The sequence below is a fragment of the Nomascus leucogenys genome, chromosome 1a (assembly GCF_006542625.1).
Source record: "Nomascus leucogenys isolate Asia chromosome 1a, Asia_NLE_v1, whole genome shotgun sequence".
NCBI lineage: Eukaryota > Metazoa > Chordata > Mammalia > Primates > Hylobatidae > Nomascus > Nomascus leucogenys.
The window spans coordinates 20,312,427-20,338,954 of NC_044381.1; the positions used below are offsets into that span (position 1 = coordinate 20,312,427).

General features: G+C 41.6%; 1 protein-coding gene across 3 annotated transcripts in view; it reads right to left on the minus strand.

The window, feature by feature from the left end:
- The window catches only part of SLC24A2 (solute carrier family 24 member 2), a 273,760-nt gene that overhangs the window by 75,166 nt on the left and 172,066 nt on the right, over window positions 1-26,528 (minus strand). For 2 of the 3 annotated variants that reach the window (XM_030819228.1, XM_003260379.4), the window contains exon 5: window positions 4,137-4,187. The exons of the other annotated variant lie outside the window; for it this stretch is intronic. In XM_030819228.1, coding sequence (XP_030675088.1) covers window positions 4,137-4,187 — 51 coding nt within the window. The remainder of the gene's footprint in view (window positions 1-4,136; window positions 4,188-26,528) is intronic. 3 annotated transcript variants of the gene reach the window in all.

Consider the following 26,528-nt stretch of genomic DNA (forward strand, 5'->3'; position numbering starts at 1 on the left):
TGTCATCTTGGGACACATGAACATGGCAGTGGAGACATCGCCTGCCAGGCGCAGTGCTGTGAGCTTTATGAATTCTGCCCGCCCTCACTTCCCAAGATAAGAAAGATGCCTTCCACTGGGCTGTTCCAGCACCTAGGGTCTACTCATCTCATGCCTGTGTCTCCCACAAGGTCATGAGTTCTTTAGGAGAACTGTCTTTAATCTCCTCCACTCTGCCCCCAATCCAGCACCTGGTACATACTGGCTATTGATGCACAAATGCATGAAAGAATGAATAAATAAGTAGATAAAGTTTGGATTGGCTTGGGGTGGGGAGAGGAGGTTGGGTGTGGCCTCGGGAGCTGCTCCAGTGAGGTTCTAGAGCGCCTTAGTGCTGAGGGAGACAGGGGAGGCGGAAAGGGCTCGGAGGGCAAGGAGAAACTTTTCAAACGTCATGATTTTGTCTTGCATGTGAGAGTAAGTATATTGTTTTATTAAAATAGCCTTTTCATGGCAAAGTGTTCATGGAGGGAGAAATGCTTTCTTCACTAGCTCATTGCTGTCCACACCATGATGACCTCATTCTCAGTCTATGGTATCCATCAAGCCTTTCTTCCCACTCCCTACGCTGTAGCCAATTCCATCTGCCCGTTCCACTCCCCATCTTGTACAACAAGCTGCAGTGCAGCCCAAAGGGCGGGGCTTTGGGGGGACACAGCACTGAGTTCAGGGTCTGCATCACCACTTAGCACCTCTGAGTCCTAGAACAAATTAGTCTGCCTCTCTGAGTCTTAGTTTCCTCATCTAATAAAATAATTCTTTGAGCCTTGGTTTTCTCTCTTCAATAAAATATACCTTTTGTGATCATTATGAGGATAGACGATATAGAATATATATAAGCCCACAGCACTGCACCCAGCAAGTGGGAGGTACCCAGTGAACGTTGGTGTGCATCTATCCCTTCATCCCTTTCTTAGCCTAGTAGGTCACCCTCCTTTCCTGATTTACCTCATATTTACTAATTCTTTAGGGCCCAGTTCAAAGATCGCCTTCTCCACAAAATCTCCTCCCATACCTTGCCTGCCCAACTTCCATGGAAAGTAATCTTTCCTCCCCTGTAGTCTGTCATCTTCTGAACACCTGTGGTACTTACCACTTTCTTCCTGGTGTCTCAGTGATGGCCGTGTGTTATTTTTTTCCCCCAGTCTGTAAATTCTATGGGGTCAAATCGCCCACCCTTTACTCTTGTTTCCCCAAAGCACCTAGCAGAATAATTTGTACACAATAGGTGCTTAAAAATAATAAGCTGAATATATGTAGCACGATTCTCTATATTTAGAAATCATCTTTCAATTCTTTTTTGGATACAGGGTGGTTTATATAATGCATCTTTCCATTTGGTCCACTTAGGGAAAAAACAAAACAAAACAAACAAACAAAAAAATGACCCAGGCTTCACTGCAAGTCGCTGACCTCACACAACATCCAGAGAATTCCCTGGAAACAGTTATAAATAAGGACTTGTCACATGGGCAATCACAACAAAGCCCTGCTCAAAAGCTAGTCACAATTCTAAAATTGTGCAAATGCTTAAATGGAAGGGGTATTTCTCAAAGGCTAGCTAGTCCACAGTTATTGCCCCAAACATCTTTGTCTTTATTATACTTCCTTAAATTGTACAACATGAAAGTGACATAAATCACATATATTATTCTTATTTTCCAGTGGGAGGGGAGAGGCCCTTGAGAGTTTGAAGAGGCCATGCCTGGCTTCTACCAGATCTGAGGTTACTGAGCTGGCTTTGAGCCTTTTAGATGGAGTACCAGAATCAGGTTTAAGCCAGACTTGGCTTGTCGTGGAGGTACTTGTCAAAGGATGTGACTTTAGGTGGCTGGATGGAGAGCTGCTATTCCAAAATATTCTTTTTCTAGTACTTGAGAGGGATTGCTATGTATTTAGAAGATTTAAAAATCTTTCAGAGGCTCCTGTTCTAGGCGAAGGATTAACCTTAACCAGACTTTCCACAAAGGTTCCATATCAGAAAGTCTAGGAAACACTGTCTACTCCATCCCTCTTTACAATTGATTATATGCTTTAGTACACAGCAGCATATTGAAAACTCTGAGAAGTCACGTGATAAAGAGACCCATTAAACTTAACTCAGAAGCTCTCCCACTTATTTATGGAATCAGTCATGCCTGTTTGCTTTTTCTTTTTTTCCTTGTTGTTGCAAAATTCCTAGTGACATCCTATGAAACCAGTATTTCACTTTTAAAATGCTGCCTTTGCAGTTATTACCTATCACTGTAATGGGGATAAATTTTCAGCTAAGAATGGGACACAAAGGGGTATGCGTGAGGGGATGGGAAAATCAATAGAAGGATAAAGTATGTTGAGGGTGACCCAGGGAGGGCCCCCAAACACAATTTGACAGTTTTGCTCAGGGCCAGCCATGGTTCTCATTTCAGACATGATTTTGACTGTGTTTTCCTGCTTCCAAAGCCCAGTTGTTATCAAGTGATAGAATCAGATTGGAAGTAGAATTTGCATCTTCATCTTATCTTGAATTGTCTGGTGTAGGGAGGAAAGAAAGGGAACACTTGGACAACATTTGCTCAGATGGATGTGAGAAGAGGAAGGAAAGGAGAAGGGGATGGCAGGGAAACAAAGGTATGTAGGAGGTGGGACATTAACGATAGAAGGAAATGGACAGGATGGAGGAAAGAGAGAAAGTAAAGGGCTTGACAGGTCAAGCAGATGCTAACAAACTCTCCCTCCTAAGCCAACAATAAAATAATAACTGGGACAGGAGCCTTCCTTAAAGGTATAAATAGCTCCTTCTATCCCCTTGGTAGCAGGTACTTATTCCTACATGTAGGGTTCTGCCATTGGACCTCTTGCTGCCTATGGGTCTGCATTTCCCCAAGCTGTTGGTAGGGCCCAGTATGAGATCCTAGTAGTGGTCTGCTGCTTTAGAAAATATGACGGTGGTTAATTTAAAGCACAAGGCTAGCAATAGAGAAGGGCCTAGGTGTTGTGCAAAAGCCAGAGTGGAGAGGGGCTGGGAAGGGGCTTCCTCTTACCCGGGGTTGTCAGAGGTTTCACTTCTTGCATGCAAAGCAACTAGGAGATCTTTGGCAAGCTAAGGCAGCTTAGAATATTAGAAGCTGAAAGCAAGATATGCAACACATTTGGGAGTTTCTCTCTCATGCTGAAGAATAAAATGAACTGATTCCTCTACGAGGGTACCTTTCAATTTCTTGTCAGTATCCATGTAAAAGTCATGTAAAAACCTTAAATGTTTTTTATAACTTACAAATATTATATATTATTAAAAAGTCGCAGCATGTATGGGATGAAATAGGGGTTAAGGCAATAGGACAGCTCCCTTTACAAGAATTCAAAATTTTCACATTGCTGTTCCATGGCGAACCTACATCAGAAAAGAGATTCTTCCCGGGACAAGGCTATGTTCTGGGACAGTGCCTGGAATTCATTAATAAATACATTTTATATAAATCTGTACTCAGAGAAAATGGTTAAAATGATATGCCTATCCTCATGGAGTGGGAACCCTCATGTAGACAATGCTACTGGCTGGAATGGTGGACCAAGCCTCTCAGAGTAATGCTCCTATCTGATACAATAGGGACTGCAGGGACCCAGGGCATGAGCCTACAGTCCTCCGCATCAGAATCAGGTGTCTAGCTGGTCCTGGGCATAGAAGTTACTTCAGATCTTTCATTCCTTTGCATAAATCAGAAAATCACCAGAACATACATCCCCCTCTGAAATAAAGGACATATTAAAAAATTATTGGATGAATGTTTCCATACGTTTTGTGAGCATGTGGGGGGAAAAGTACTGGCGCAGTGGGTGTTTGTGTTTACATTACTGACACCATTTCTCTGAGTGTGTTACATAATTATGATGGTTTGAATTGTTTGAATGGAATAGCATGATTACCCATGGTATTGCACGTCTCCGATTCCAAATAAACACAATGGCAAAAACTAGACAAAAATGCAGAAAGAATAGTAAGTCACACAATGTCACTGAAGTCATGCAGAGAGGAAAAAAAAGAATAAAAAATGGGCAAGCAACAGACACCATAAATGTAAAAAAGCCAATGCATACAATTCTAAAATCATTCTTACCTTCTTCAGTCATTGTGTCATAATATTTTAGTTTTCCATATGATCCAAGTTCTACAACATCACAGTAAAAGACACAAAGATAAGGAACGAGCTATAATGCAAGAACTTTGTTTTTACACATTTTTAATTAATCAGATTCAGAGTTATACTGTCAAATTTTGCAATCGTAACTATATGGAGATGTGCAAACACGGGCCATGTGGCAGACAGCTTTCACGGCCCATTTTCAGAAATCACTTTAAATATATTATGCTTCTGGGGGTAGAGTGTGCCCTGCATTACAGAACAGGGCATAGTTATTGTAACATCCAATGAAACAGTGTATTTGGCAAAGATAACTTCACCCCAGGTCTATTGTAACCCTGTAATTTTTATAGAGGCAACACTCCGAGAGAAAGGGACTGAACAAGGACAATGTCCAGGCTCATGGAAGCTTGCAGACACTGTGATTCCTTGTCACAGAACAGCAGTTCAAGAAGTTTATTTCACAGCTTTCCTCCAACAGAATCATTTCCTAGAGAAAAAGGATGGCTACCTAGGAAAATCTAACATGAAAAACCATGTTCTAAACTTCCCTTTCTCTTCTTCTGTTTTAGACAGACAACCCAGAGTGCTCTGGGAGGAAAAAGGAGGCATGTTCCCAGGGAAGACCACCAACTCAGATAGGTGACAGGGCAGCCACAGCTCCAGGACTAAGCCATTGGCGGCTGCTGTGTAAACAGCAGGAGGCAGGGCAAGGACCAGCAGCTCCTCCTCTGTGTACAGATCATCAGTGGACTCACCCTGTAATGGAAACCCCTGGCAGAATGTGAGCTGTTTTGAGTGAGCTGGTGGGAGTGGCAGCTGCAGTTGAGGGGAGAGAAGGAGTGGGATACACCATTTCTGTTCTCTTCAGTTTTAAAATAGCAACTTTTATCCTCGTTTGTCTGAAAATTCTAGATTGTTTTAAGCAATTTTGTGAGCAGGTTAAAAATATATTTTCTGGTCATAACACCACTCTCCCAATACACTTCAAGACATTAATTAGACTCAAGAGATAGTCCTGTAAGATTCTGCAGAATGCTCCCACGGCCCATTAACTGGGCCAGCTGCTGGGAATCCTCATATGAATAAACTTAAAATTGATGGGTTTTGTGTGCAAGATGAAGGATCTAGCTTAAAATTCAATAATAAATATTCTTGTATTTCATATTTATATGATACATCATTTACACATTTTTTCATGTGCCTAGATTTCTATCTAAAATTGTTTTAATACACCAGTACAAAATTATATCTTGGGGAAAAAAATCACATGTTTATGTTTCTACGAAGAGCTGCCTATTCTGGCTTTTCTTGGATACATTACAAAAGATGCAGGTGCTTCAAAAAGAAATTGAATTTTGCGTAAATTGAAAGAAAATTTTTTTCATGACTTCTGGGGACTGCCATCAGTGAAAAAAAAATATACATACATGTATATATATGTATATATATATATTCTGGTATTTTAAGAACAGTATTATATATTTGACATTGCACAAGTTTGGAATTCTTAGATGACCTAAATACCTTCATAAATATAAAACACATAAATATAAAACATACGTTCATAGTGGCTTCACACATAATATATGTGTTTGCATGTGAGTAATCCTGGAGTAGATTAACAAATCATATCAGCCAACTAATTGTTTTGTGACCTCTCTTCCTTCCCTGAGGTGGAATAAGCAGCTGGCATTCTCTACCATTTGCTTAGCAAACAGAATGTGGGTGGCTCTGTGTTTGCAAAGTTGCATGTAAACTATATTCTATACAGTGACGATACACCATTGCATTTTTATGGATCCATTTTTGTAGACGCAAACCTCTGTATGCACACACTTATTTTCACATATCAATCCCAACTGTCAAATATCTGCTTGTGGCAGATGATATTATTTCTCACCTCATCTCTTGCAGAATCAGGTATAAATAAATACATTTATATTGTTTAATTATCATTTTATTTGTACATAGTTGGAACTGGAACTGTTCGTATCGGACAAAGCTCACACATTCTCGACAACGTGGCAATGTCTAGATCGCTTCTTAGCTGCTTCCTTGGATATGATGAATGAGACTGAAGAACAAGAACTAGGCAGAACATAACAAAAATGAGGCTAATGATGGTGGAAGAGAAGGAAGACGAGTAGTGAAAAGCTGAATAACAGCAGGTGTTGTGGCAACTCAAGGCGCAGTGAGGAAGCAGTGGAAGGGAATGGTATCTGCCCAAAGAGAACCCTGTTTACAGTTTACTGAAGAAAAGTCAGAAAAGAATGGAGATGGAAACCAGCCTGCTAGAATACAGTCTTTAGCACTAACAGCAACAGGATGGTGAGATGGTGAACTCAGCAGCAGCATCCTAAGGAGGGTTGGGCAGCATCTCCAGGAGCCACAAGGCCCTCCTCCCTGAAGCAGGGACTCAGGAGGTGCAGAAAGAGAAATGACATGCGACTAGGACAAACAGCATGCATGCATAAACCAGAGCCCATCATGCACTTGGCTGGGGTCCTACAGCCCATGATGCCTCCTGGAAAGTAGCCTTGCCCACTGCCTATTGATAGCCTGTGGCAAGACCTAGTCTTGCTGAGAGGACCCGGGAGGCACTCACCTGCACAGGAACGTGGCTTGCGACCAGCACACTCCCCATAATGAATAACCAAGGCACTTTGAACATAACTGGATTAGGATTCAAACTGGGGCTAATCCAAGGTTAGTTTTTTTGGGGATAGGAGGAAAGAAGTAAGGGAGTTCAAGAGTCTATTACTTAACATCATCTAGCACTGTTCGCTGTATCAGTGAAGCAAGAGGCAGCTAGGATTGGAAGAGCCATACATCACCTGTGAATGTCATTCTGGGTACCACCTGGTGCCTCTTCTCTATAACATTTCTCTAAGAAGCCACACAGATGGAGAAGAAATTCCAGAACCCCGTGGTCGGTGTTTGAGATGAGCCTGTAATCCGATTGTAAATGCTGCCCATTACGAGAATCACACTTGCTTTCATGCCACCGTGGTGGAGCCCATGTCACTGAGCTGTGATGATCCCATGACCAGTTTTCTCCCGTATGTATATTACTACCGCTCTAACTCTGTATCACACTAGCCAAAAGAGTGACTTTTTGTTTTGTTTTAAATTTTACTCTGGGGAGGAATGAAAGTTGCCCATAGATGTAACAATTCCCAGTTACCTCACAGGGACAGATCTCAATTATGGAAAATATGGTGAAAGTCCTGAAAGTTAGGTTACGATCACAGAGGGAGATGCCAATATAATTATGTAGGAATTATCATCCTCGAACAGTGAACGATAATGTGTGGTCATTACTGTGGATCATGCAGATGGTTCATAATGAAATGCCCAAGCAAGTCCCCAGATTCTGCAACTTCTTATAAATTTGCCACCTCATTTTCAGCCTTGCTTCTCTGTGGTGTTGCTTAGCAATATCAGTGGTTACTGATTTCTGTCCTGTGAGGAGCTGACTCAGGCCATATTTCACCTTATTTTACATGCTCTGGATGATCAAGCAAGAAAAATGAGACCTAGATGTGCTGTTCTGCTGCTGTCCTTTTGAGGTGGGCTGGGGAGGGGGAGAGTGTAGGATAGAATATGCAGGTTTCTGAAAAGGATTTTTAAAGAAAAACAATAAGCAACTTAGACAAGAGAATCAACCCAAAACAATCTGCCTTTTATGAGTATCATTTTGAGAAGTGAAGCCAGCTGGACTTCCTGGGTCGAGTGGGGACTTGGAGAACTTTTCTGTCTAGCAAGAGGATTGTAAAACGCACCAATCAGCACTCTGGAGCTAGCATTGTAAAATGCACCAATCAGCACTCTGTAGCTAGCATTGTAAAATGCACCAATCAGCACTCTGTAGCTAGCAAGGGGATTGTAAAATGCACCAATCAGTGTTCTGTAAAAATGCACCAATCTGCGCTCTGTAGCCAGCAAGGGGATTGTAACATGCACCAATCAGTTCTCTGTAAAATTGCACCAATCAGCGCTCTGTAAAATGCACCAATTAGTGCTCTGTAAAACACACCAATCAGTAGGGTCCTAAAAGTAGCCAATTGCAGGGAAGATTGAAAAAAGGGCATTCTGATAGGACAGAAATGGAACATGGGAGGGGACAAATAAGGGAATAAAAGCTGACCACCCCAGCCAACAGCAGCAACCCACTTGGGTCCCCTTCTATGCTGTGGAAGCTTTGTTCTTTTGCTTTTCATAATAAATCTTGCTACTGCTCACTCTTTGGGTCCGTGCCATCTTTAAGAGCTGTAACACTCACTACGAAGGTCCGCGGCTCCATTCTTGAAGTCAGAGAGACCACGAACCCACTGGAAAGAACCAACTCTGGATACATTTCTACTGCGTAATTGAAAATCTCAATAACAATCTTAAGATAATTTTAAACACTGACACTTTGTTAGAATTTTTTTTTCCTTTTTCACAAAGTCCAGGAGATAAGTGATGATATAGCATGAGGGTCGCATATATAGTTGGGAGCCTTACAGACCTTGACTTGACCACTGGGTCTGCCACTTGCTAGCCATGAGACCTTGGGCAAGTTACCGAATTACCGAATGTCTTTGAGACTTAGTTCTCACACTTATGCAAATAAGAAAAATACTAGTTGTATTCTAGAATTGTGATGAGAATTACAGGTGCTTAACCTGTAACTGACAGATAATATTCACTAAATATATGGTAGGTATTATTATGACTTTAGTGCATCAGTTGGTTTTCCTTCAAATTAGTCAGGAAGCTCCCATACATAGTACTCTTCTGATCTTCAAAAATCAGAGTGAACTTCAGTATCAAGAGACCTTATCATTATAATGCAGAACAAGGAGATCTTGTAGCACAGTGGGAATTTTGGAGTCAATAGTTATGGGTTCTAATCCAGACTTTGTAGTAAGATAGCCTTTCAAAACCTTAGTTTCCTCATCTGTAAAATGGGGCTTATTCTAGTACCTCCCTCAATATGTTGTTGTAAGGAGTTTTGTGCTATGCCTGGAACATTGGAAGTGCTCAAGCTCATACCTATAGAACCCATCATTCTATGATTGGGCCAAAATCTAGTAAGTGATGAGTTGTCCAGACTAAGATAATATGTCACAAGTGACCACCCAGGATTTGAACCTTGTTTCTAACATCCTTTTCACAAGTTTATACTGGAGAAGAAACAGGTAAAAAGAGAATGACAAAAATAATGACCAATGATGTCATGCCAAAGGAAGTCTATGAATGTCATTTATATTCTTTTGTATAATCTAACATCAGGTACATTGAGACCTGATGTCAGTTGCATTGGTATTATTTAAAGAATGTACAACTCAGAGAAAGAAATAACATAAAGATCATTAGGTTTTGGTTTTTGAAAGGGAAGCTCAAAAGGGACTTCAGCTGTTTAGGAAAGTGGTATTACCCAGTGGTTAAAAGAGTGGGTTCTGGGGTCCAACAATCCTGGGTTTGAACCCAACTCCATCAGTTTCTACCCGTGTGGTCTTGGGTAAGTCATTTAGCTACTCTAAACTTCAATGTCCTTATCTGTAATATGGTTATAATAAAAGTTCTTATCTTATAGGATTGATGTGGAAAATAAATAAGTTAATCTGTATAAAATGCTTAGCCCAGTGTCTGGCAGGCACATGGTAAATATTCAATAAATATTAGTTATTCCTGTTGTCACTATTATTGCCTCCACATGCATCAATTCAGAGTTCGAGCTGAATATTCAACATTTTCTCTGGTCCCTTTTTCAGCTGTAGTTTGAAGGGAAAAAATAATATTAAAGATAGTGAAAAAATATGATTTGAATAGCAAGGGACATAGAATATCTGAAACCATCCGTGCAGCAGTTGCAATTCATTTCTAATTTCAGAAAATCTGTTTGAGCTCTTCTAATACAGTATTTCTAAAATGTGTTCTTAATTTTTTGTGGCGGTAGGTGGATGGGGGGTTATGAAACTAACATTTTCATTAATGACATCTATCATCTTGGGTACATTTTTGCATGTCTATAAATTGAAAGGTTACATTTACAAAATCAAGAAAAGGTACTTTCTCATCAAATCCTATCAATTCTGGGCTGGGGGTTACAAACACATTTATTACCCACTCTTAGAAGTGGCAAAATATTCCATTATCTTCCTCTGCTTTTTTTTTTTTTAAAGGATTTATGAAGTGCTGTGTACAGATAGGCCTGTTGGTTTCTTTCATAGAAACAGGAGCTTGGTTATATTACATGTGACTAAGGTCCACAGGGTGAGGGGAGGGAGGGGGGCACTAAGGTGATGCTGATGCTTCTGTAAGCCACACTCACAATCCAACCAGCCACAAAGTCTAATTCCACCCCTAAATACCTTCAATTCTGTCTTTTCGGCTCCATTTCCACTGCCCTGGCCTTTGTCTGAGGCTTTGCCTAGACTACTGCAATGGTCTTATTTGCACACTTCTTCCCTAACCTTTCTTACGACGTGTCTACCCCCAGCACCTTTCACCTGTCTTTCTCATCATTATCAAGGTAATCATTGCTAAACACAAAGTGAAAATACAACACCTCTCAATCCTGCACATACTGTGATTTTGTGTTGGAATTTTACTATGTCTCCCAATTTACTGAATCTTTCAGAACCCCGTTGAGGTTCCCTCCTCCATGCAGCATTCCAGAATGCCCCCATCCCTAACATTAAGTCACTTTCCTCCTGTGTGTCTGTTCCAACTGTACACTTTTGTTGTTGTGCTCATCTCATCAAATGTACCTTAACCTACTTGTTTTCTGCCCTTTAAGGCAAAGAGTCATTGTACTCATTTTGTTAATTTCAGCACCCAGCAGAGTAAATGGGCACTCCGTATGCATTCAACAAATGCTGCTAAGTTGAATTAAATATCTATTTAAAGTGCTCTGTTAATTTTCCTCACCCTTATTACCTTTGGTACTGACACCTATGATTCTTCCCATTTTAGTGTTCTAATTCCACAGTTTCAACTATTCTGGCTTATAGTGTCTCTATGGGGAGGAAGCCCCATAGGGGTGGTCTTGACTCTTGGAATCCCCTTCATTGCTTCAGTGAAGTAGGAGGACTTACATCATGCAAAAGAGCCATCAGGAGAGTCCTCAGCACACAAAAGACAAAATAGCAGCACTGTCTTTAAAAAATGGAGATGGAAAATACTGGTGCACAGAATAGATGCTGCATGCTGGCTAGAGAACAACTTGGATATACTCCTGGATCCCATCTTGTGGCCTGGCTGGATTCAGTGGTTTTTGCTAGGCAGAGAGAATCAGTGCTAATTTATATCCAGCTATTGGGTCAGCAAAGCTGAGTTTCTACCCTCTGGTGCATGAAAGCATCCAACAATATTAGAAAAATATCCAAGGGAGGAGAGGAAAACCAGTAAAATGAAAAAAAAAAATTAAACTCCAGCCATCCAAGAAGGGAAAAAGGCAAGAGATAAGAGAAATATGAGAGGGTAAGGGAATTTGAGAACACAATGAAATTAAGGGAAAAAGGACTAAAAGACATAAAATTAATGCCACTGATGTGACAGTAATTCAAGGTAAAAATGATCCTTACAATGATATATTCTACACTACAGTATTGTCTGGCATGTTATTTTCCTGAATACTTGGTTCTTTACAATAGAAACAATCACCCCAAATTATGAATAATTTACGGGAATAAACTTAAAGTAGAATGTTCATACAATCCTTTAAATTCCATCTGTTGTAAGTATAAATCCATGTACCATTACTCCTATTAAATACTAGACTGTATAAGTAGGATTACATAAGTCAGTTTAAAATCCAGGATGCAAAGAAAGGGTGGAAGATTAAGATATCTTTCCCAAATAGTTATGCACCTTAGATTAAATAGCAAATGCCTGCCAGTAAACCAGAGATTTGGTTATGCAGGAGGAGCTAGGGCATGCCATTATCTATTGACCCGCAAGTGACACCCAAGGGGTGGCCTAAGAATGTTTCACCAGAATTAAAAAATTAATAGAGAGAGTAAATGCTTCTGTAGATTTTTATCAATATATTGGAAAGATACATTTTTTAGTCTGCTGAACACCTATGGACCCCAGGTAGAATTTTTTTCAAGTCTGCACAATAGCTATGAACCCAAATGAAATCTAGCCTTTTGGAAGGAAATGAGTTAAGTATCATGCCACATGATTTCCTTCTCATTGTACAAAGGACAGGAGAACTCTGTAAATACAGAGACTATAATTATGCAGCTTTGGGATAACTTTTGCTCAATGAGAAGCTGATGAATAGAAAATCGGTTCCCATGTTATCTTATAGATAGGTATACCAGGACCTGCAGATATGGCACATGGTAAATAGGCTTCTTTTTGAGGAAAGAAAATATAGAAAAGATAATTCAAGGTCTTATGATTGAACCACTGAAAGCTGTCTAAAATTTTGATGGCTGCAAGAAAAATGAACAACTGACAGCGACTTATTTGGCAAATGCCTACAGAGAACTAATGATATGGCAAGCACTGTTCTATGTGCCCTACAAATAGCATTCCATTGAATACACTTAACAGCCCACGACAGATAGCATTATCTTTCCTATTTTATAAAGGAGGAAGCTGAGTTACAGAGAAGTTAAGTAACTTGCCCAAGGGCACACAGCTAGTAAGAGGCAGAACTGGGGTTCAAACCAAGGTGGCTGGCTCCTCATTGTGTCTGCTCAGTAATTAACTCTGCTACTCCTCCCAAGAATCTGATGGGAAGAGGTCACCATGCACACCCCAAGCAGGGTAGAGAAGGGTTTTTCTAAATGGGCACATTGTGTGATGTCACCTTTGAACTCCTAGAATCAGCTCTTCATGGTCTAATCCTCACTAGCATTGGCAAGATGGGGTTTAGCTCTCAGGTCAAGAAAATGGTTGTAACCTATTCCAGATAGGAAACCTTGCATGACCTACTGCATCACCTATGGAAATGTGCTGCATGAAAAAAAAATCAATAACTGGATAAAAGGTTTTTTTTCAGAAATGGCAGAGGAGAATTTTCATCATAAATAATTTTCTAAAATGAGATTGATTTACTATGGAATTTAACTCCTGCCAATACTGGTTGTTATGGCCTCAGGGCCTTAGAGTAAAAAGCAAAGCTACATTCACTATTGGTGTTTTGGGCTTAAAAGTGCTGCCATCTGGGAGGCCAAAGAGAAGTAGCCACATAGGTTACTGCAACTGCGTATCTAAAGGTCAGGTTCAACAACAGCATTTAAACTGGCGTTCAGGGAGGTAACTACTCTGGGGCAAGCACTGGCTAATGTTCCCCCAGAGTCTTGTCTACAGTGGGGACCTGTAAAGGAGAACATTCCCAATGGGGTTACCACTTATGTCAGCTTGCAATGGAAATATGTTTCATGAATGAATGAATATATGAACACACACACACACACACACACACACACACACACACACACTAAACAAGTCTGATATAGACCCATAAACTATATAAGCAACAGTGCTCCTTGACTCTTTACAAATGTGTATGTGCACGTGTGTATAACATATCCTCATTTGAGCCTGGGGACAACCTGTGAAGGATGGTTTGTTGTGGGTGAGAGAATTCTTTTCAATGGCTGAGGTAAAGAGGCAAGATTTGGTGGATCTGATAATGTGAAGTCAGGAGAGAAATGGATCCTGACAGCCAGTTGAGGATTGAGTTTACAATATGATCAGCATGTACACATGAGTGCTGTGGCCTGTGCAAATCCCAGATGGAAGAGCCAACTAGAAAATGTGTTCCCTAGTGTCAGAGGAAGCCATCTCATCACGGAATGCAAGTCATTCAACCTCATCCAGTGAAGTAAGGCCCTGCTACTTATTAAACACTCAGAGGTGTCTTTAGTGTAAATGCCTTTCATTTGGGAGAAAACACCTCTGGATGCTCTCATATCACAGATGATGTTTATATAACAATATATATTTTGAATAGGAAGTCTTTGGTAAATGAAAGTGCTTCTTCACCTTCAGTGACTGCCCCCATCCTTTGGTCCCCCAGGTAATCACATCTGTGACAGCTGCTTTTTATCTCTGGGAACTCTGAGTCCTCCCTTCTGAAAGAGTTCCCTTTTGAGCATAAGTTCCAGAGGACAAAGATGAAGCTCCAATTTTATGGATACTTCATTGTCTTTTTCCTTCTTCATGATATGTTTGAGCTCAAATGCCATCAAAATCAATTTTTTTGGGCAGGGCTCAGTGGCTCACGGCTGTAATCCCAGCATATTGGGAGGCCGAGGCAGGTGGATCACCTGAGGTCAGGAGTTCGAGACCAGCCTGGCCAACATGGCGAAACCTGTCTCTACTAAAAATACAAAGATTAGCCAGACATGGTGGTGCATGCCTGTAATCATAGCTGCTCGAGAGGCTGAGGCAGGAGAATCACTTGAACCCGGGAGGTGGAGGTTGCAGTGAGCCAAGATTGCACCACTGCATTCCAGCCTAGGTGACAGAGTGAGACTCTGTCTCAAAAAAAAAAAAATCAATTTTTTGGCCACATACCTTTTGGCCTTTACTTCAAAGCCAACCTTTTCATTGGAGAAAGAAAGAGAGAGGGAACTTTTCTCATACTTAAAAGCGATTTCAGTAAGACAACTCACATTCCCTTATGGCTCAAATAATATTAATTTATAATGTGTACAACACAAAGAGAGATTCAGTTTCAACCATCTTTCACATTCAAATATGAGAATAATGCTTTACTATTCCCTAAAGAGAGGAGCTATTTAACTTGTCCTGTGTTTGCTCTATGAGAGGCATTAATGGCCTGTCCTTCTCTATCCAGGGATTGATACTACTGTCATCTTAGTAGACCATGGCCAGTAGATTGGATTTTATTTTTCTCCAGTGAAGATTTTCACTCATTTGCCTATTCACTTACCAGGCAGAGGCTGCACACAAACATCTTGGTAATATAAGCTGATCTAAAATTTAAGATAGAAAGGTTACAAAACTGCCTTTGAGAGACACCTTCTCCACTTTTTGGATAAAAGGGGCATGAAATGACTTTCTTTTGGGACCAAACAAAAATTTATGAAAGTTCATTTTGAAGCTTTTTTTTTTTTTTTTTAAATAGAAGCTAAGAGAAATAAGCTCTGGTATTTGGTGAGACAAAAAGCAAACCCAGCAAGCAAGTGACTGTTTAATCTTAGTGTCAGCTTCAAGTTAACATTAAGTGTCTATGTTAAAGACTTGGAAAGCCTTTACAGAACAGACAGATGTGTGAGCATGTGTGGCCACAGATAAGAGTCCTGTGTGAGTGAAGTGCCCAGGCTCAGAAGTCAGACTTAGGAGCTGGGTGACTATGAGCAAGTCATGCCACCCCTTGGAACCGCAGTTTTCTCAGAGGTAAAACATGCATATGACTTCCCATAGCCACTGCTGAGAGAATTACATGAGGTGACTTTCGGGTGTGTGGCACAGAGTGGGTACTACAAAAGTTCCGCTTTCTTGTTTTACTTCTCTACCATCTCTGAGGCCCCTAGTTTCCTGCACTGAAATATCTCTCTCTCTCTGTCTCTCACATACACACACACACACACACACACACACACACACACACACACACACACAAGCATAGACACTCGCACATCCCTAGCAACCCTCGGCAGGAGAGACTGCTAGAGTGTTAGTTCAGTGGGCAAGGAGCCACATGCCTGCTCATCTCAAAGGAACCACGTTTTGGCTGGGACAATACATAGTTTGGGGTTTCCCTGAGCCAGCCGGTTCCTCTGCTCATCCAGGCTCCTCACCTCCTTCAAGAACCTGCTTTCAGAACTCACTTTCTCCAGGAACACTTCCCTGAAGGCCCTTCCTCAGGGTTGACACAATGATCTGGATTTCCTGAGGGTCTGGCAAGCCTTGCTTGCCTGCAGCCAGTGCTCACTCTGTCCAGCGCCGTGCCTGCTGTACATCCATCAGGGCACTTGCCATGCCAGGAGGCCACTTACATGAATGTGCACTCTCACTGCTTCAGGAATGAGAGCCATGTCCCTTCAACTGGGTGATTCAAATGCTCCAGGAAGCCCCTCTCCTGCCCTGCTTGTTGTCTCACCAAGAGCAGTTAGTGAATCTGGCCAGGGCAGTGGTGCATATACCCTATGGCAGTGTGCCCCTCCAGAGCCACCTCAGAGGAGACCCCAGTGGCCTCTGATCCAGCCTCTTCAGCTTCCTCCTAAATACTTCAGCCAGAACATCTAAAAGCTGCTGCTTGATGATACCTCTTGATCTCTGGCGGGCACATCTTTTTCGGACTTCTTTGTCGAAAGTGTTGGACACTAGGACTGGGATTGAGTTGCATTTAGAGTTTAATTTGGAGAGAACTGACATCTTTATAATAGCATTTATTTAGATCTTCTATGTTCTTCAGAAATGATGATTGTGATGATTTTTGCTATAAAGTTCTTAAATATTTCTTTTGGGTTAATCCTTGGTATTTTATGGTTTTGTTGCATTTGTGAGTGGGGTCTTCATTGCTTTCATGTTTAAATAATCCTTTAGTTCAGCAGTCCCCAATGTTTTTGACACCAGGGACTGGCTTTTGTGGAAGACAATTTTTCCACGGGTGCGTGTGGGGTGAGTGGTGGTGATAGTTTCGGGATGAAACTGTTCCACTTCAGATCATCAGGCATTAGATTCTCATAAGGAGCCGCAACCTAGATCCCTCACATGCACAGTTCACCACAGAGTTCACGCTTCTATGAGAACTGAATGCCTCCTCTGATCTGACAGGAGGTGAAGCTCAGGCGGTCATGCTCGCCCACTGGCTACTCACCTCCTGCTGTGTGGCCCAGTTCCTAATGGGCCATGAACTGGTACCAGTCCATAGCCTGGGGGTTGGAGACCCCTGCTTTAGTTCGATTACAGGTGCATTAGGTAAGTATTATTCCTACTTTTATGTTTCTTAAGGTGTCTAGTGCACAAATTTGTTAAATATTGGTATTAGTAATACAACTGTTGTTATAATGAAAAAATGTAAATCAAAATTTGAATCTACACAAGGAAGGAGAAATTACTATAATTGTAGGACAGTGTGCAAGAGCCCACAGAAAATAAGTAAGAACATTCTTTTTTTTTTTTTTTGCAATTTCCTTCTCAAACTCAACACCAAATTGAGGTGGATGTTATTTTACAGGTGTTTGATTTTGTAAAAGGAATGAATGGTTAAAACAATAAACATCTTAGCATCTTGTTGCAATGGTAATTCTCTGAACGTATAAAATTAGGCCTGGGGAATGTAATAAAGGAAAGAACTAACAGTGTATCAAAGAGAAGAAAATGAAAGGCAACGAGAGAAGAACAAAGCATTTGGAAGGAAGAGAGGAACAAGGAGATGGGAGAACTCATCAGGAAGGTGTGAGGCAGACAGCAAACATTTCCCATTGCAGCAGTGACTCCAGGACTAGAGACAGATATATTCCATTATGTAGCAAATATTGACCAAGCACCTACGTAATAACATCATTGCTGTGCTGGTACTATACAATGGTGGCCAAACCAGATGTGATCACTATTCATAGCTGCAAGAGAACCATCAAGTAAATAGAACTTTGTTGGTCACTACAACAGAGCCCTTTGACAGGGCATGGATTAAGAAAATCTACATGGCTAGAGACATATAGTTCCCTAGCAGAAAAATTATAAAGGCAAGTACTCATTCAATTCATTTAGCAAATACGTATTGGGGCCCACTTGTGCCAGACACTGGGGATAGAGCCAAGCCTGCCCTGAGTCCTGCTCTGTCTGTTGGAGGTACAAGGGTAGAGACAGGCAGCATACAACAAATAAATACATTCATGGGGACAAGTGTTAAGGAGAATGCAGAGCAGGGTGAGGGAGAGTGAGAACTCGGATTCACTTTCATTGTTTTGCTTCTGATATTTTCAAAAGGTTGATTGAGTAAGGCCTCTGATCAGGTGACATGTGAAGGCTGACTTGAAGGAGGGGAGACCAGGAGCCAACTGGATATCTAGAAAAAGGGGGAACATGTGTAAGGGCCCTGAGGCGGGAGTGTGCTTGGAATTTGGAAGGAGCTGCTAGGCAGTCAGAGAAGCAGAACAAGGGAAATGACATGTGAGAGAAAAGAGAGAAGGGTAGAGAAATGTGGGGACAGGAAGGAGGGGAGAGGAGGAGGGAAAGCGGGGGAGGAGGGGAGGAAGGTGAGAGACAGGCAGAGAGAGATGAGGGAGAGGAAGGAGGAGAAGGAAGGAGAGGAAGGGGGAGAAGAGGGAAGGAGGGGTGAGAGAAGAGAAGAGAGGATGGGAGGAAGAGAGGAGGCGGGAGGGGAAAGGGGGAGGGAGGTAGAGTGGGAAGTCGCAGGGGGTCTGGGGCCGCTGTAAGCTCTAGGGCTTTTGCTGTTGGTGAGATGCTTTTGAGCAGAGGTGGGGCATGATTTGACTTACATTTTAGGGGAACCAGGATTCTTCTATGGACAAGTGGGGCATGCCTTTTCTGGGGAAAGATTCAGGGCCACTGTGAAATAAATTGGACTCATGGTTTAGCAGACAGCCCTTCAAAAAGAGGGAAAAGGGGAACTTCCATCTCTTCCCTATAAATTGAGAACTCGAGAAGACTGGACAAAGGTTACTAGGGATGGGAAGAAGAAGGTGAACACATTTGACTCTAACTGGGCTCTGCTATGGAGTTATATAATGTGGTCCTGGGAAAATAGATTTCCCCAAATCGATCTCGTCTGAGAAGCATGACACTTGTGAGGAACTGCTGATGAGAGGTTGGGGGAACAGAGAGTATTAAGCAGCAGAGCTGGCTCTGACAACCTGCATTAAAAAGCTGGCTCTACTATCCTAGGACTGTGGCTTCAGGCAAGTAAGAAAACCACTTGCGGTCTCAGTTTCTTCATCTATAAAATGAGGATAACAGATTCTCTCTCATGGGCTTGCTGAGAGAATTGAGTGAGATAATGTTTGCAAAGCACAGTACCTGGTACCTAGTTAAGTGCTCAAATGTGAAAACCAAACACTATTATTATCACTATTACTGTCTGGAGCAAGCAAGATTCTATACTGAGGTCATTTTCTGTCATTTCTTAATAACATTTAGCATTTAACTGGCACTTATTCTCTGCCAGGCCTTGTTGTAAGTGCTTTTCATATATTAGCTCACATATTCTTCATTTGTTTCAGTTTTTTTTTTTTAAATTTAGAGACAGAGGTCTTGCTATGTTGCCCAGGCTGCTCTTGAACTCCTAGGCTCAAGTAATCCTCCTGCCTTAGCCTCCAGAGTAGCTGGGATTACAGGTGTGTGCCAACATGCCCAGTGTATATTAGCTCGTATACTATTAAAACAACCCTATGAGGTAGGTATTATTACTCTCTTTCTACAAATGAGGAGATTGAGGCACAGAGAGGGTAAACAAATCATCCAAGGTCACACAGCTAGTGAAGGACAGAGCTGGGACTAGAACCCATGGGGGTCTAGTTTCAGTCAATCCTCACTCTTATTAAATGCTGTACTACACTACCTCTCTGCTCATTCAGTGCTCATAGTTCTTCATCAAAGAGAGGAAACAAGCTGGGTATGGTGGCATGTACCTGTAGTCCCACCTACTCAGTAGGCTGAGGCGGGAGGATCACTTGAGCCCAGGACTTCAAGTCTAGCCTGGGCAACATGGCAAGACCCTGTTTCTAAAAACAAACAAAAACAACTGATAGAAAACAATTTTCATCTTGAATCACATAGGGGATCTTCTGTGTTTGGTTTCCTACTACTCAGCAGATGGAGAGAATGGCTTTGGAACCAGATCAATGTGGGTAGAGATATAACATCCATCTGGGCAGGTCACCAAGCTGCTCTGGGCCTTGGTATCTATCCATGAAGTGGGGATGATGAGATATATAAGAGACAAGTGTTCAATAAGTGGAAGCTACTATTGCCAATAGTGATAATGCTACACTTTGTTCAGTAAAAATGCCACCATACAGTAGACCCTCTCTTTTTAACAACTTTGTTATCTCTTTGTTCAAGGTGGTAATTTTCACCCCTGAATTTCTAATAGTCATTTGCCTGGTGGTGACTGTGATTGATCACCAGAAAAGACTGTGGTATTCCTTTCTCTGAAGTCTTTGGGAGAAGATATATGCCTATATGCCTGCCGAACACGACCGGCCAATTCCTGTCTAGAGATGGCAGCCTGGGCTGCAGAAGCTTTAGAAGCAGTTCAAGACCACATGTTTTACAATTTTCACTTCTTTGAACTGAAACCACCAAGGCACAGGACCAGGAGGACATGAAGGTGGAGAGGGGAAGATATCACCATTTTTTCTCTATGCTCCTCTTTCCCCAAAAAAGGTCAATCCTGAGCATCTTTATCCCCAGCATTCTATTTTCTTCTACTTGTCCCAAACCAGAGGAAGAGTGAGCTTTTAAAAAACTCTCTCTGGCAAAAGAGGTTCTTCAAGTCTTCCTAAATAGAAGTGGTAGTAGTAGTAGTAGCAGTAGTAGTAGTAGTAGTAGTAGTAGTAGTAGTAGTAGTAGTAGTAATAATAATAATAATAATAATAATAAAAAAAAAATCCATCCCTGGTCCAGGGATAGGTCAGAGCTCTTGTGATTTAAGCTGGTGTCTACACCAGGAGAACAAGGAATGCTGGGTTGGACGTGGGGTTACACAAGGAGGCAGAGTAGCAGAAGAACTACAAACACAGACTGTGAGTCAGGCAGATATAGGTTCAAATTCTGGCTCTGCCATTTATTTCTTGTGTCACCTTGCTTGGTGGGGCATAGAGCCATAGCCTCTTTGCATGTCAGTGTCCTCTGAATGACGGAGTAGGGCTCATGGAAGGATGAAATGAGATGGTTTATATAAAGCACTCAGCATAGTGCCTGGCCTACAGTAAGTACTCTGCAAATGTTGGTTGGTGCTATCATTTTGAGACAAATGATAGGAGAAGATACTTCTCACTGCAAAAGTGCAACATCAGCATCCTTGTTTTAGGTTCATGAAGATGTACCCCTGAGCAAATATAAAGGCTTGTTCAGAGAAAAATGTTAAAATCAATATAGGACACTGAATTTATTAGAAAGATCAATTCAGATAGCCATCCTGTGATCTCAAAGACCAATAATTCTAGTTCCCCAAGGTTTTCTTATAAAAGAAAGAAAATATTTATTCCAACCATTCATCTGCTTTAAGCAGATTCCATCTTTTCATGAACAATGTCCTTTTCAGAGTTTTGTGTCCCTGCAAAGGCACTGCTCAGCTATGTTTGAACTGAGCTTTCACTTAGGCAGGCCAACTTTGTCCCCCCTACATAATGTGGTCTATCCAGAGCACACCAATGAACAATGAACAGTGGAACCAATAAGCAATGTATGTCCCTGAAACAGGCTGGATTAGATCCAAGGTGGTTTCACCATGTTCTTTGTATTCCTCCCATTGAGAGGTGAAGTCTAATTTTGCCCCCATGAGTCTGGGCTGGCCTTAGTGACTGCCTGACTGATTGAATGCAGTACAATTGACATCCTGGGATTTCCCAGGCTAGGTCATATAAAGCCTTGAAGCTTCTGCTTGGTCTTCCTGGAAGGTTTGCTCTTGGAACCCTTAACTACCATATAAAACAAGTCTATCCACATGGAAAGGTCCTGAGACCACAGGGGGAATCAGGGGACCCAGTTGAGCCCAGCTTTCCACTGTGCCTTCCTTTGTAGGTGTTAAGCTTGAGTGAGGTCCTTTCAGACCTTCTAACCTACCCATCCACCAGCTAAATACCACCAAATGACCTCCAGTGATGCCACATGGAACAGAAAACTCACCCAGGTGATCCCTGCTCAAATTCCGAATCCACAAAATTATGAGTAATAAGATGGTGGCAGTTATAAGCCACTAAGTCTTGTGGTGCTTTGTTGTACATCAACAGATAATGAAACACAAACACTGCTGGACTCTTGTGACTCAGGCTCAGAGGCTGAACCAACCACTAATGAAGGCTTTTGGCAAGGGCTCATTCACTGGATTCAGGAAGACAACAACACCTGAGTGGCACAGATGAGATGAAGGGGAATGTGTTTCTGTAGGCCATCTGTCCTAGATGCTGTTTTCAGATGAATTTGAATACTTCCCTTTCGAACATATACCAAATGCCAGTAGTGCCAATGCACTACCCAGCCAGGTGAACACCAGTGACATGAACGAACTGTTCTTTAATGCTACAAGGAAGCTACTGACTGCAGCGTTCATGCCATCAACTTGGTGATGTAACTAGCATGCTCTTTGTTGTTAAAGGGTGACAGTTTGGCACAAGGACATGTGAATTCAAGTGATTAGATGCAAACTAAAAGAGAGATGACTATTTCTGAGAGCTGTGGGTTAATTTTTTGGCTGTTCTCGGAATGGAAAATGATTGTGAATTTTGGGGGAAAAATACCAGAGCAATCTGTTTTCTTGGCCGCCTGCTATGGAGCAATTTTAAAGCATTGAAGTGCTTTCCATATTTTCTAATCACTCAAGTCCAGAGCTGATTATGGCTCTCAGCATCTCTCAGATTCACACCACTGGAGCCTCCCACATCTTTCAGGGAGAGGTTTCACCTTGAAAGCAGGTGCCCGGATTCAGAAGGCACATCTTGCTACAGCAGGAACACAGTTTAATTGAAGCACAGCTCCACAAGGGCCAGGTGTTTTGGAAAATCACTGATGGCCCAACTCTGAGACAACCTAGATTCCCTTTCCCTTATCTCACAAAAACAAAACATAACCTCTTCTCCAAACAGAAAAAACAAAAACAAGCCCTACCAGAAACTGAATTCTTCCAAACAAAAACCAGGAACATTTAGATTATTGAGACCTGTGGGCAAGGACATGACCGCATTCACAGGTGTGCACACACACACACATACACACACAGTTGTATATGATTAAACATCTCTAGAAGGAGGTTCATGAAACTGGAAACTGTGGTTTCCTCTGTGGAGAACTGGGGAGCTGGAGAAAATTAGAGGGTTGATGAAGGAAGAAGACATTTTTTTTTCACCTTAACCTTTGGAATATTTTGAATTTTTAAAAATCATATATTGTGTTACTTTTCAAAATAATGAAGTAGAATAATTCCAAACCTGCATATGGCAATTAAGATGTGCTAGGCTGTGTATTTAATGCTTTGTGTATATTCACTTTTAAATCCTTACAATAACCCTATGATGCAGACATCATTATGTATTTTCCTGATTTTACAGAGGAGGAAACTGAGATATGGAAATGTTAGGTGACTTGTCCGAGGTCACACAGCTAGTAAATGCAGAACTGGGATCTGGACCCAGAGTCTGGTTCTGGAGTCTGTCCTTTTAATTGCTACATAATACTGCCTTGCCCAAAATAAACATACTCAGGCCCTTGATCATAATTGAGTTGGAGTAGATATAATTGTTCCTTTCTTCTCTCACATGGTCAATATCAGGTCAATATCATGACTTTGGACAAGTTGCTTAATCTTTCTGAGCCTTCGCCACTAGTATGTACCAGGTATTCTTCTGGGCTTTGTAGATAACTAGTGAATAAAATAGAGTCCCTGGTCTCAAGAAACTTCCTGTATCCTGGCAGAAACAGGCAATAAATAAACAATCACAGTAACCATAATATAAGCAATAAAGAAAAATTAAATGGTTCATTGACAGATGAGGATTGGGAACCCTGATTTATGCTGAATGGTCAGGAAGTATCATTTACACAGAGTGCTGAAAAATGGGCAAGAGTAAAGCAGGGAAAAATGGAAGGGGTCGGGGAAAGGAAAAATATTATAGTGGAGAGAACAGCCTATGGAAAAACCTCGGGCAGGGAAGGGGTGTTTGTCTGAAGACAGAAAGGTCTGTGTGGCTAAAACAGAGTGAAATTGAATTTGGAGCAAGAGGCAGATCATGTAGACCAGCGGTCCCCAAGCTTTTTCGCACCAGACACTGGGTTTTGGGGCAGACAATTTTTCCACAGCCAGGTCAAGGAGGATGATTTGGGGATGAAACTGTTGCACCTCGGATCATCAGGCATTAAATTCGAATAAGGAGCACACAACCTAGATCTCTCTCATGCACAGTTCACAATAGGGTTCGGCCTCCTATGAGAATCTAATGCAGATGCTGATTTGAGAGGAGGTGGAGCTCAGGCGGTAATGCCTGCTCTCCTCCTGCTGGTACCAGTCCATGGCCTGGGGATTGGGGACCCCTGTCGTAGACCATGATTTGGCTCATGTCCCACCCTCCAAATGCCATCTAACATGTTTGAATTGTGCATCCTATCAGGAAAATTTTTAAATGTATATAAATAGGTATCTATATTCATGTCTATATCTATATTCCTATGTATTATATATAGATACACATACTAAAAAATGAACAAAAACATTTTCAAAAATAGAAGCTAAGAAGAATGACAAAGTAAATGATGAAGATGCTGATATTTTCTCCTTGCTTCCCAAAGGATCGTCTTGCGTATCTCCTGATCTACCTCATCTTCACCCTGGGACTACAGCTCTAATCCAGAAAGCAGCATGGCCTGTGTTAAGTGAGATTCAAAGAAACAGAAACTCTCATCATGAAACCATGAGAACTCTCCTGACTTTGAGGGGGGCTCCTTTTGCACAAACTACTAGCTGTGCAAGGATTTCACAATTTTCCCAAGAGCCCTGGGAAGCCACTGAAGGTTATAAGTAGAAATGACATAACCTGATTTACTTTTTAAGAAGATTACTTGGGCTGCTGCGTGGAACATATGTCTAGGCAGTGGCAATGGGAGAACTGAAAGGCCAGCTAGGAAGCTACTGCAGGAATGCAGGCAAGCGATGGAGACGGTTTGGAATAAAGTGCTGCAGGAGGGAGAGCCGTAGATACATTTGAGGTCCATGTTGGTGGTGCTATATTTTGTGAAAGGAGAATAATAATGTTAGCTATGAAGCATTATTGTGAAGCATAAGTTTACAGAGGTGAAAATGCTTTGTCAACTGTAAGGTGCCAAAGGTAACTATTAATATTACTGTAGATGATGAAACCAAATACTAGAGAGACCCTAACTTGCCCAAAGTCACACAACTGCTTAGTAGTTGGGAGGAAGGAGTCAAAGCAGTTGGCCTGCAATCTCTTTACTCCCTTCTCTGGGGGTGTATCCCAGGGGAAAGAAAAGAAGGCTCATGACCAGGTCTAACATCCTTGTCAAATGGACCTCTGTGTAGATAGAGTAATGATATTTAGGATATCCCTGGCTAAGAATTACCTCTAGTAAACAGATCCCAGGACCTGTGGAGGAAGGCTTCTTGGAGAATATCACATCAGCTATACAACTCTGTGTGGTGTAACAGGAAGATGTTTTGTGATTGAAATGCCCCATGCTCTGCAAGGAGAGGCGACCCTGTGTTCCTTACCTATTATTCTGAGTGAGGTGCATGTCCAGTGAAGGAAGATAGGCCCTTGGGAGCCACTCTTGGGTCACAGATTTTTCTTTACCTCATATGAACTTCTTGATTGCTTATATTCTTGAAATTATTTAGCAAACCCTGATATTGGGTAAGATCTCTGATTCATATAACATGATTCAACAATCAGATCCCCTGGCTTCATTCAGTGGCATGTATCTATTTCCTAGGCTCTATTAGCTCCTGTGTAACATTGAACCCAATTATAAAGTCCAAGGATGAAGAGAGAACATACTTGGTTATATCTGAACCCTTACTAGTAGCAAAACTAATATTTATTTGACACATCCGATATCTATCGACTTGAAAATAATTTTGGGGAATATTTATGCAGTTGAAGAAACACAATGTATTTGGCCTCATTGTGACTGAGTAACACTGGAAGTACACAATAATGGGTTGTTTGTGATGGTTCATGTGATTACACTGGGAAATGAGCCAGGATTTTTGGGTCTCCAATGACAGCTCCTAAGCAGTTCTCGAAGAGAGGGCTTTTTAGATGCATAGATGCTCACCTCCCACCCTCCAATTGCCAAAGAATCAGTACAGTCTCAATGTTCTGCCATGAATATCACTCCCCAAACCACTCATGGACCTACTAAATCAAAGAGTTCTTTTTCTCTGTTTTTTAAGATGCACAATTTATCTTCACACAAGATTTTGTTTTGAAACTTAGAAATGATGACAAAAGAGAACTAAAGTATTAGCTGGAAGGGAGGGAAACCTTTTTGTCCTCTCTGCTTCATAACAAACTATATTTATGCTGGAGGCATCGAAAGATAGAATCAGCACACGGACCTCACATCCTTCTCCTGGTACAAAAGCCACTGATGGTGAACGGAGCTGTTGCAGATAAAGCACGTCAAAGGGCCAGGGCTGCTTCTGGCAGAAGCTAAACAAGAGGAGGCTGGCAGGCGTGCATGACGACA